At 44.8% G+C, this 12,169-nt stretch overlaps 1 protein-coding gene across 4 annotated transcripts in view; it reads right to left on the reverse strand.

Moving 5' to 3' along the window:
• The window catches only part of LRRC7 (leucine rich repeat containing 7), a 525,647-nt gene that overhangs the window by 392,393 nt on the left and 121,085 nt on the right, over positions 1–12,169 (reverse strand). For 3 of the 4 annotated variants that reach the window (XM_077450494.1, XM_077450490.1, XM_077450495.1), the window contains exon 2: positions 10,782–10,882. The exons of the other annotated variant lie outside the window; for it this stretch is intronic. In XM_077450494.1, coding sequence (XP_077306620.1) covers positions 10,782–10,881 — 100 coding nt within the window. In that variant the 5' untranslated portion in view covers position 10,882. The remainder of the gene's footprint in view (positions 1–10,781; positions 10,883–12,169) is intronic. 4 annotated transcript variants of the gene reach the window in all.

Raw genomic sequence — 12,169 nt, forward strand, 5'->3', positions numbered from 1 at the left:
ATAAATCCACTATTTTGGTGCCAAATACAGTACCTTCACAAACCTACTTATTACCTAGTAAAAGTAGCAATGACATCATGGCTATGCTGTACATAACCTATGCAGAGTACAGAACTGTAGGAAGGGGCCCAGCAGGCTTCACCCACTACAGGCTGCCTGTAGAAAACTACAGGAGGGGGCGGAGACAAGACCAGTCACCCTGCACAAGGAGAGAGAACAGCAGTGACTGGTGGGAGGGACCTATCAGGTTCCACCCACTACAGGCTGCCTGCAGAAAACTACAGGAAGGGGCGGAGACAAGACCAATCACCCTGCTCAAGGAGAGAGAGCAGCAGTGACCAGGGGGAGGGACCCAGCAGGCTCCACCCACTACAGGTTGCCTGCAGAAAACTACAGGAGGGGGCGAGGACAAGACCAGTCACCCTGGACAAGGAGAGAGAGCAGCAGTGAGTAGTGGGAGGAACTCAGCAGACTCCACCCCCAACAGACTGCCTGCAGAAAACTACAGAAGGGGGGGTGGAGACAAGACCAGTCACCCTGCACAAGGAGAGAGAGCAGCAGTGATTAGTGGGAGGGACCCAGCAGGCTCCACCCACTACAGGCTGCCTGTAGAAAACTACAGGAGGGGGCGGAGACAAGACCAGTCACCCTGCACAAGGAGAGAGAACAGCAGTGACTGGTGGGAGGGACCTAGCAGGCTCCACCCACTACAGGCTGCCTGCAGAAAACTACAGGAAGGGGCGGAGACAAGACCAGTCACCTTTCATAAGAAGAGAGAGCAGCAGTGAGCGGTCTTTATTACAGGAAGCTCCTGCACAGAGGGAAAGCTCAGACCTTATTTCATGTTAGATTACTTACAGATCTGAAAAGAAAATAATATGAAATAATACACATGGCTCTGATATCTAGCCAATGTTTGTTTGGTCAGATTTCAGCGTTATATTTTTTTTTAGTACGAGGTATTCACAACAATAAAAGATGATTATTGATTGGTTGCTATAGTATACTTTGCTTTATTGAAAACCATTTAAAATGGATGAGGTTTGGGTTCCTGATAATAGGAAAATTTAGAGAATCGCAAATATGTGCCACGAATAGTTTTCAGGTTCCGCAAACCCAAGCAGAAGAGATCACCCCTACCGTCTAATAAAATCAACCAGAGTGACTTACCGACAGGCAAGCCCAATATACCCTGAAGGCAAAGTTCTGACAATTAGGCAACCGATAAATTGGTTAAATCTGCATACACAACTGAACTATTCTTCATAGAAGAGCCGCGGAAAGTTTTGCGGTACCTTTAACATGAGCAAACCCTTGGCGTGTTCTATCCTTCCGTGAAATCGGCCCTTGGACAAAAGGAGTGCTGCGAACAGGACCATCTGGTCACATCACGTTGGATGTGGGGAATTAATCCAAGAAATTTAATTTGAACGCGGCTTGAAATAAAGAGAAATCTATAGTGCCAATTACAGGCGCGGATAAACGGTTTGCGCAAATATCCAGTGGAATCCATATTAATTTACTCTAATTAGTAATCTAACCTTGGTGGCTGATGGAAAAAGAAAGAATCAGCCAGTCAGAATTCAGATTACAAAACCAGACTTGTCATAAAGAGACTCTTTTTAAAAAAAAAAAAAAAAAAAAAGGAAAATGGAAGGAATTCAAAGAAAATAAAGAATATTCACCTGTCTGTGTTGCCCATCTCTGCTGTAATGAAGATTAACCGCCGCTTCAAGAGTCTTCATAATCCATCAGCGTCAGTATTCGGTATCCTGGGCCCCTGCTGTGTTCTGTGGTTTCTCCCGCTGGCCCCTACATAACTATTGGACATAGGGGCCAGGGGATCGAACCACTGAGTGTAGAGGGTGACCAGGGACCTGACACTTAAGGAAGTGTCAGATTCTAAAGATTCTTTGGGCAAAGGTTTCTCTTCATTGCAGCATGGTAGATTGGAGATTGGCAATGTGGGTATTGAGGTGAGTATTGACTATTGTTTGTACCGAGAAGATTTTATTTGAAATAATTATTTTAACAATTGTTGCTTTAACAGATTCAGCCCTGGAAGATTTTACCCCCCTTCCTGACCAGAGCACTTTTTGCGATTCGGCACTGCGTCGCTTTAACTGACAATTGCGTGGCCGTGCGACGTTACACCAAAACAAAATTGATGTCTTTTTTTCCCCCCACAAATAGAGCTTTCTTTTGGAGGTATTTGATCACCTCTGCGGTTTTTATTTTTTGCGCTTTTTTTTTACAAAAAAAAAAAGAAAATTTTGAAAAAAAAACAATAATAAATATCCCCTAAAAAGATATAAAAAAACATTTTTTCCTCAGTTTAGGCTGATATGTATTCTACATATTTTTGGAAAAAAAAACGCAATAAGTGTATATTGATTGGTTTGCACAAAAGTTATTGCGTCTACAAAATAAGGGATAGATTTATGGCATTTTTATTATTACTATTTTTTTTTTATTAGTAATGGCGGCGATCTGCGATTTTTATCATGACTGTGACATTATGGCGGACACATAGGACACTTTTGACACTTATTTGGGACCATTATCATTTATACAGCAATTAGTGCTATAAAAATGCACTGATTGCTATATAAATGACACTGGCAGGGAAGGGGTTAAATACTTGGGGCGATCAAGGGGTTAAGTGCGTCCTAGGGAGTGATTCTAACTGTCACAGGGGGATGGGCTACCACTGACATGACAGCGATCACTCTTCCCGATGACAGGGAGCAGTGATCTATGTCATGTCACAAGGCAGAATGGGGAAATGCCTTGTTTACATAGACATCTCCATGTTCTGCCTCTCCGTGATACGATCGCGGGACATCAAACCCACGGGACTCGCGGACACGGTCACGCTGTATGTGGCGTTAGTTACGCACGCCCACTAGTCCCGCCAAATAAAGGGGATTTACAGACACGCCCATTTGCCCTCCGCTACCATTGTGCCAATGTATATCGGCGTGCAGCAGTCGGCAAATGGTTAAAGCAATAGTAGACAGCACTTGCTCACTTGTACATACAGGTAAGCTTATAATAAAGCTTTTTTTTTTAATAAGGCTTACCTGTAGGTATAAGGAATATCTCCGTGCACCATTTAGTCCAGTGTTTATCAACTTTTTTTGTCAAGGCACCCTTTAAAAATTATGGACAGTCTCGAGGCACCCCATTCTAAAATGTAAAAGCCATTATAATAATTTTACATAATGCAGCAACATCCACAAGTCCAAGAAGGACACCAAACGTTCGCGGTAATTTATTCTTCCAAAGAAAATACACTGTTACAAACTGGTACTGACTAGGGGTGTAACGGATCAAAAAACTCACGGATCGGATCGTTCCTCGGATCAGAGTCACGGATCGGATTATTTTTCGGATCAGCAAATAATAATTTAATTTGCAAAAACCTGAGAAAATTCCACCACCATATAGTCCCCACTGTAATATCCACAATCTCCCCCACTGTAATATTGGCTGAGTATGGCTGGGTACGGCTGAGCATAGCTGAGTATGGCTGGGCACGGCTGAGTAAGGCTGGGCATAGCTGGGTATCACAGAGTATGGCTGGGTATCGCAGAGTATGACTGGGTATCGCAGAGTATTGGGAGGCAGGGTATTGCTGAGTATTGGCAGGCAGGGTATTGCTGAGTATTGGCAGGCAGGGTATTGCTGAGTATTGGCAGGCAGGGTATTGCTGAGTATTGGCAGGCAGGGTATTGCTGAGTATTGCTGAGTATTGGCAGGGTATCGCAGAGTATTGGCAGGGTATCGCAGAGTATAGCTAGAGCATTGGCAGGGTATCGCTAGAGCATTGGCAGGGTATCGCAGAGTATTGCTAGAGTATTGGGGTATTGCTAGAGTATTGCTAGAGTATTGGGGTATTGCTAGAGTATTGCTAGAGTATTGGGGTATTGCAGAGTATTGCTAGAGTATTGGGGTATTGCAGAGTATTGCTAGAGTATTGAGGTATTGCAGAGTATTGGGGTATTGCAGAGTATTGCAGAGTATTGCTAGAGTATTGAGGTATTGCAGAGTATTGGGGTATTGCAGAGTATTGCTAGAGTATTGCTAGAGTATTGGGGTACTGCAGAGTATTGGCAGGGTATTGCTGGGTACTGCAGGGTATGGAGGGATGGCTGCTTCCATCTCAGGATCTCTCCCCTCCACTGTACAGGTTAGTACAGAGAGGGGAGAGAGGAACCGGCGTCATGAAATGACGCCGGTTTGTTTACAAGTGATCGGTCCATCGGAGCGATCAGTGTAAACAGCCTGGGTGTAGAAAGATGGCCGCCGCTTCGAAGCTAGACCGAGACCTCGGAGCGCTCCGCGGATCGCGGCATGTGCCAATCCGAGCGGGTTGACCCGTTCGGATCACGGGTCGGTGACGATCCGTTGCACCCCTAGTACTGACTAGTATTCCAATGTTTCTCTTCTCCCTCAGTTTTTCTCCATCACTCAGCTAATCTGACCCCAAAGCTGCTGGAGAGGGGCAGAGGAGGGTCAAACAAGAATGCTATGCAGGCAACTGACATCCTACTGATCAACTGATGATGCCATTGGTTGTTAGGACCCAGGCAGCTAGAAGGTTGCAATGGTGCCCAATGAAAACTTGTGACTTAGGGGTTGATTTACTAAAGGCCAATCCACTTTGCACTACAAGTGCACTTGGAAGTGCAGTCGCTGTAGATCTGAGGGGTAGATCTTAAATGAGGGGAAGCTCTGCTGATTTTATCATCCAATCATGTGCAAGCTAAAATGCTGTTTTTTATTTTCCTTGCATGTCCCCCTCAGATCTACAGCGACTTTACTTCCAGGTGCACTTGTAGAGCAAAGTGGATTGGCCTTTAGTAAATAAACCCTCCCCCCGTCTAACTAAAAAGCAGCTTTCATCCTCATGCTGGCTTGTATACAATTTTTGGGCAATTTTTAGGCATTTTGCCAAGGCACCCCTTAAGAAACCTCAAGGCACCCTGGTTGAAAAAGGCTGGTTTTGAATCTATTCACTACTTCTGCAGCCGGTGACGTCACCAGCGCATGCACACTATTGCTCTGAAGGGACGGCATGCATACACGGGAGTGACATCATCGCAGCTCAGCCATTCGAATGGCCTGAGCCCGCAAACCCAGAAGGAAGATCGGGTAAAGATGGAAGTCCTGTCAGCAGTGACAACATGCTGCTGGAGGGCTTTGTTTTAAAGAGGAAGTAAACCCTCCTACACATGTTTAGCTTGTTAGATAATACTTTTCTCAGGCAGCTGATCGCTGCCTGAGAAAGTGAACTTACTTGTCACATTTTCGTAAAAACCGCCGTTTACATTTCCGTGACGTCAGCCGCGCTTGCGCTGTGTGGTCGTGCGAATGCGGCGTATACTGTATTGCCGACTTTCATCTTCCTGCCTCTCTGCCTTTTTTTAATACGAGGCATTCTCCTCATTGCGGCAGAGGAGAAGTCTCGCGTTGTAATCCTATCCCTGCTCTTCCTGACACTCCCCCTTGTGACTGAAGACGTCACGCAGGGGAATGAATGCTTTGTTGCCTTAGTAACGGCAACCGAGATCGAGGCTTGGTTAGGATTTCTATTGAAGCTACGGCGCATGCGCGAGATTTCCGGAGTGAAATCTAACTAAGGGCGGAAATGACGTCCGGAAAGGACGTCAAAGCCCCAATTTGAAATGGCGCGGGCGATACCCGGAAGGAAGATAATTTGGAAAAGAGAAAAAAAGGTATTTACAGCGCTCGTTTTGAGATATAACATATACAGAATGAAGGCTGATGTACAGTATTAGAGTAACATTAGTAAAATGGAAATTTTTTGGGCGGGTTTACTTCCTCTTTAAGGAAAATCTCTCATAATGTTCATGTATGCGATGCATACTAGCACGTTATGATATAACCTTGCAGGGGGAGGGAGGAAAGTTTACTACTGCTTTTTAGCATAACTGCAAAAACACATGGTTTTCCCTCTCAACCATTCCACCTTAACCACTTGCTTACTGGGCACTTAAACCCCCCTCAGTCCCAGACCAATTTTCAGCTTTCAGCGCTGATGCACTTTGAATGACAATTGCGCGGGCATACAACACTGTACCCAAATGAAATTTTTATCATTTTTTTCCCACAAATAGAGCTTTCTTTTGGTGGTATTTAGTTACAGCTCGGAGTTTTATTTTTTGCTAAACAAACAAAAAAAGATACAAAAAAAAAAAATCATGTTTAATAGTTTGTTATAAAATTTTGCAAACGGGTCATTTTTCTCCTTCATTGAAGTGCGCTGATGAGGCGGCACTGATAGGCTGCACTGGTGGGCACTGATGGGCTGCATTGGTGGGCACTCATAGGCTGCATTGGTGGGCACTGATAGGCTGCATTGGTGGGCACTGATAGGCTGCACTGGTGGGCACTGATAGGCATAGTTAAGGCGGCACAAATAGGCACAGATAAGGCAGCACCGATGGGCACAGATAAGGCGTCACTGATGGGCAAAGATGGGCACATAAGATTGCACAGATGGGTGGCACAGATGGGTGGCACGGATGGGTGGCACGAATGGGTGGCACGGATGGGCACTGATAGGTACCACTGATAGATGGGACTGATGGGCATTGATAGGTGGCACTGATAGGTGGCTCTGATAGGTGGCACTGCTGGGCACTGATGGGCGGCACTGCTGGGCACTGGTAGATGACACTGATGGGCACGGATATGTGGCACTGGGGTGCAGCACCTTTGTTTAAGGCAGATTGTGGGCACTGCTGGGTGGCACTGTGGGCACTGCTGGGTGGCACTGTGGGCACTGCTGGGTGGCACTGTGGGAACTGCTGGGTGGCACTATGGGCACTGCTGGGTGGCACTGACGGGGGGCACTTACTTTTTTTAATGTGGCACTTGCAGGGGGCAGGTGGGCACTGGCAGGGGGCAGGTGGGCACTAGCAGGGCTGGCCGTGATCGGGACTGATGTCCCGATCACGGCCGCCGGTGATCGGCTTTTTTTTTCTCCTCGCGCTGACAGCCGATTACCGGCTCCGTTATATCACATGATCAGCTGTCATTGGCTGACAGCTGATCACGTGATAAAGGGTCAGGATCGACCCCTTGTACGGATCGGTGATCAGGCGAGTCTCGTAGACTCGCCGATCACAGAGCGCGCGCCCCTCGGGGGGCGCGCAGGCCGCTCGTGCACGGGACGACGTCAATAGACGTAGTCCCGGAAAAGGAGATCCGCTCTGTAGCCGTCATTTGACTATAGCACGGATCTCAAGTGGTTAAGCTTAATACACACAATTGGATTTTACGGGAAATGTTGGATGTGAGCTTGTTGGCGGAAATTCCGACCATGTGTACGCTCCATCGGACAATTGTTGCCGGACTTTCCGCCAACAAATGTTGGCTAGCATATTCTCAAATTTTCCGCTAAACAAATGTCTGTTGTCGGACTTTCTGAGCGTGTGTACACAAGAATGTCAGACAAAAGTCCAAAGTACAAACACACATGATCAGAAGCAAGGACGAGCCAGAAGCGGTCGGTCTTGTAAACTAGCATTCGTAATGGAGAATTATCATTCGTGATGCGGCAAAGTATGAAATCTGGAAATGCAGCGCACAATTCTCTTCTTCTTTAATGGGATAATAATGAAGCTGCTTTGCTGGTGATACTGATGGAGTTATTACAAACGAATTTTCAAAGGCTTTTTTTTTTCTAGTGATACCAAGAATAATATTATGTTTTTTTTTTTATTTGTGCATTAAAAAAAAAAATTGACATGCTATCTGCCAATAGAACTTAATAGAACCGAAAAGTGCATTCTATGCATCCAAAAATATAGAAAATATACCAAATCAAATCATTATTCAACCCAAAAAAAATAATGTCAAAGCAATAACTCCAAGGCCAATAATAAATAACACGTTATCTCCTCCGATTCCACAACATGTCTGGTTGACGAACGGCCGTTCAGAGACGAACTGAAAAGCATGAAATGAAAGACGCAAAAACAAAAGCGCGAATCAACACTCACCAAACTTCTACTAACACGAAATTAGCAGAAGGAGCCCAAAGGGTGGCGCTAAAGAGCTGAAAAAACACGTAGTACGTCCAGTACATCACTAAGTTCCTAATTGTTGGCCAAAATTTGTGTGACCGTGTGTATGCAAGACAAGTTGGAGCCAACAATCTTCAAACAAAATTCCATGGTTTTGTTGTCGGAAAGTCCGATCGTGTGTACGAGGCTGAAGACTTGCTAAACGCTAGGATGAAACACTAGAAAACGACTTCTCCTGCCAAATGGCAACATTCGAAAACAACATGGACACACAGGTAGATACACATCAATTTTATGTTTTGCGTCTACTGGAGTTCTCCTTTAAAACACCCAAAGTCACATGTGCTTCTAGTGGTCTAACTTTATCGGCTTCTTTCTTATCAGGCCAGGTTTACTTTGTTGCGTTGCGATTGGTGCATAGGTGCTCTGCAGTGACCTTCATTCTGAACGACTGACCAACGTACCTTACCAACGGCGTGCGTTGTAGGGTGGCGCAACACGTCACAACAGGCAAATGTGTGTTTCGAGTGGACTGCCAAAAATTCTACATGCCATTCTTGTTGGCGCATTGGACAGCCCGTTCTAATGAATATTCTGCCTTAACGCAACGCACCTTACACGTTTGGGAAATGAATTACAAAGAAATAAATGGGCTGTAAGTAAAACACTTTTATTTGCACGGTAACTCAGGTCTCTGGGATAAACCTTGATAAACAAACATACTGTATCAAACAACTACACAAACGACACCCTTGAATTTTCATCATTGTTATATAACAAAACGCCTGGAAACTTTAATGCCCAATTTATAAGCCTGTCGGGAGCATTCAGAAGTCAGCAGTCACTTTTAAAGGCTCGGGATATTTGAACACCAATAGACACTAAAGGATTAAATTGTAGAAAGGTTGTCAATTTTTTTAAGCATAAAAACTTGACAGGAACCAAATGGTAAAAAAGTCGAAATCTCTTTAATAATTCATCATAAGATTACATCAAATATCCGGCGAGTTTCGGTGGTCAATACCCCCTTCATGAAGGCTACCAAAATAATCCAAGGATGTTTAATGTATTTTGTAGCCCTGATGAAGGGACTGTATTGGCTCCCGAAACATCTTAGCTATTTAATGTGATGATAAGTGAATCATTGAGGTGATCTGGACTCTTTTGCCATTTGGTTCAGTCCATGGCTCCTGTTTTGTTCTTATGCTTTGAGTGACATTGTAGGAAGGGCCAGTGAGCTTATTAAAAACTATTTACAACATAAGAAATTGGTACATCCAAAGATATGTTATAATGACTTTCCCAGTCAAATTTCGAGGTACATTTCAAAGAAGAATATTCAAACTATCAAGAAGAATATAACTTTAACATTTCTATTTGTACGTTGGATAAAACCTAGTCCAGATATAGCGGTAGAAACCACCACCTCTGACACCCCTAATGGGAACTGTGTTTCAGGGGCGGTTGGCAATTCCACTAGAACCAATATGTTTTTGAAGCCCCAACGCCTCTTGGATATTTTTTGTCCGGTTTATATTGCTCACTGTCCCCACTGGGCAGTTTCAACCTCTTTAATGGTCCCAGTGACTATTGTCACTGGGGACAAAATGGTTTGGAAATCAAATAAGAGGTGAAGGGAAATACAATTCCAATGGAGGCACCCTCTTTTGGTGACAATAGTCTAATGCCCCATACACACAGTCGGACATTCCGACGACAAAATCTGTCGCATTTTTTCTGACTTAATATACACGGTCGCACAAAGTTGTCGGAAAATCCGACGGAACTATAAAGAGGCCAGTAGCCAATAGCTTTCGCCTCGTAATTTATTCTGAGCATGCGTGGCACTTTGTGCGTTGGAATTGTATACACACGATCGGAATTTAAAGGATCGGATTTTGTTGTTGGAAAATTTTAGATCAATTCATGAATGCCAACTGTCCTGAATTTTTACCCTCTGGCCTACCGATGGTGTGCCCCAGTTCATGTCCCGGAATCACTGCAACAACCTTATTTCAGTTACTGCACATGCACAGTAACTCAAAAAAGGTATTCATTTGGGAGTTGGAACCAGGATGTATTTAAAGGGGGGGGGGGGGGGGGGCTGGTCAGGCCCAATCCCTAAAGTAGGTGTGATTGGAATGCACCTACATAGAAAGTAGGCAGGAAAATTACAAACCATGGGTAGGGTAACAGTGTCTCAGGATCCAGGCCCTAAAGTTAGTAAATTTGTCAATGCAGAGTCCTTTTTTGGGCCCCTTGCACACTGGGCTGTCCAGCTGCAGTGTGTCCCTCCCGGCATTTTAGCGCTCAGGAGGGACAGGTGCAGTGCGGCAGCTGATCAAAGTCTATGGCAGGCTGGATGGGGCTGAAAGTTGAAAGTTCAGGGATGAAGGTACAGAAGGCGCAGGTCTTGTCCTGTCTCAGGCACGGTAAACACTAGGAGGGACGGACAGCAGTTGGATGGCCCCCGTGTGCAAGGCGCCTAAATGTCTGGAGTTCAACTTTAAGAAATCATGGACCAGCTGCCATTTTCAGAGTGCATTGGCGACCTGACCCTTAATATCAGCCCAGCTCTGATAAATGTTCAAAGGCTGCAACCTTATTTAACAGTTCATTTTCTAACCTCCTTTTAATGAAGATGCAGGATCTGCTCAGTCAGCAAGTGTTAGGAAGCAAAACAGAATTAATGGGAAAAAGTTGTTAGCATTGAGGCCAACTTACTCTCTTCTTCCGGCCTCTTCTTCAGTGGGGCGAGCATCTCTTGCACAGCCGAGTTTCCCTGGTATGGTGCAGGATCTTTACACATCCTGAGGTTCTCCATTCTGCAAGAGATGCAGACCACCTCACATCAGTCAGTGTCCAGCAAAACTGAGCACCCCGCAGACAAATCTATGCATCACACTTTGAGCAGAGCTCCACCCAAAATGTGTTTTGGGAGGGATACCATGGGGAAGAGCTAGACCACCTTTCATAGCCTCCCATGGGAAGCTTTCCCCTTACTTCCCACCTTGGATGGACAATGCCGCTAAGGGCTGCTGGCAGTGTCATAGCCCCCCCATAGATCCTTCATATAGAGAGGAATCAACTCACAGCAGTGCCATGGGCATCAACTGGAGAGGAAGTGAGGGGAAGTCTACCCATTGGGGACACAGATCACAGTAATAACCCAACACAGGATTTATTGCTTCCCCACTCTATCCAGAACAAAAGGTTTTGGCTGGAGATCCACTTTAAATTAGAACCCTTGCTACACCCAGGTAAACTTGGCCTGAAAGTTTGATCATTTGTGACCAGCTCATGTCAGACATAGCTTAAAGGAGAACTCCAAGTAAAGGACATATAAACAATTAAGAGTAAACTTCTATTTCACGGTGTTTGCTATTTGTTTTTGGATGCAATAGAAAATGGGTGCCTTCAGCAGGAAATAAAGCCAATGTCCTGCTTCTGAAGATTCCAGAAAATGTACTTACCAATACACACAATGCAGTTTGATCCACCATTGGCTCCTCCTCCATTATCTTACCTTGTGTGCAGGAAGATGCTCTCAGATGAGATGAAAGGGGTTTGCTAGAGCCATTGTAGGTATTGCTGACCCTCACAAGCAGAAATAAAAAAACAGGGTGCAGAAAATCTAATATTATCTAACGTTACCAGGTAATATTTTTCATGACCGGAGTTCTCCTTTATTGATCAGTCTAGTCAATGATCATATGATGCCTAAAAAAACAGGTTTATGTTATAAGATATATAATATATATATACTGTATATAAAACGGGAACACCCACTTTCTCCTCCCCTATGTGTAAAAGTCAATACGAAAGTTGACATTGTGGCAGTTCACAGTGTGGTTAAGAAATTAAATCTAAGCCCTTGTACACACGGTCGGAGATTCTGACGGAATGTGTCCGATCGGACCGTTTTGTCGGATATTTCGACTGTGTGTGGTCTACATCGGACTGTTCCCGTCGGAGTATCCGACGGACCAAGTTTTCCAACTTGTTGGTAAAATTTTCTGACAAAATGCTCCGATCGGACATACTCCGATCATGTGTAGAGAATTCCGATCGGACAAAGTGCCACGCATGCTCAGATCAAATTCCTACACCAA

The sequence above is a fragment of the Lithobates pipiens genome, unplaced genomic scaffold (assembly GCF_037356315.1).
Source record: "Lithobates pipiens isolate NorthernLeopardFrog02 unplaced genomic scaffold, aLitPip1_a1.2 Scaffold_23, whole genome shotgun sequence".
Lineage (NCBI taxonomy): Eukaryota > Metazoa > Chordata > Amphibia > Anura > Ranidae > Lithobates > Lithobates pipiens.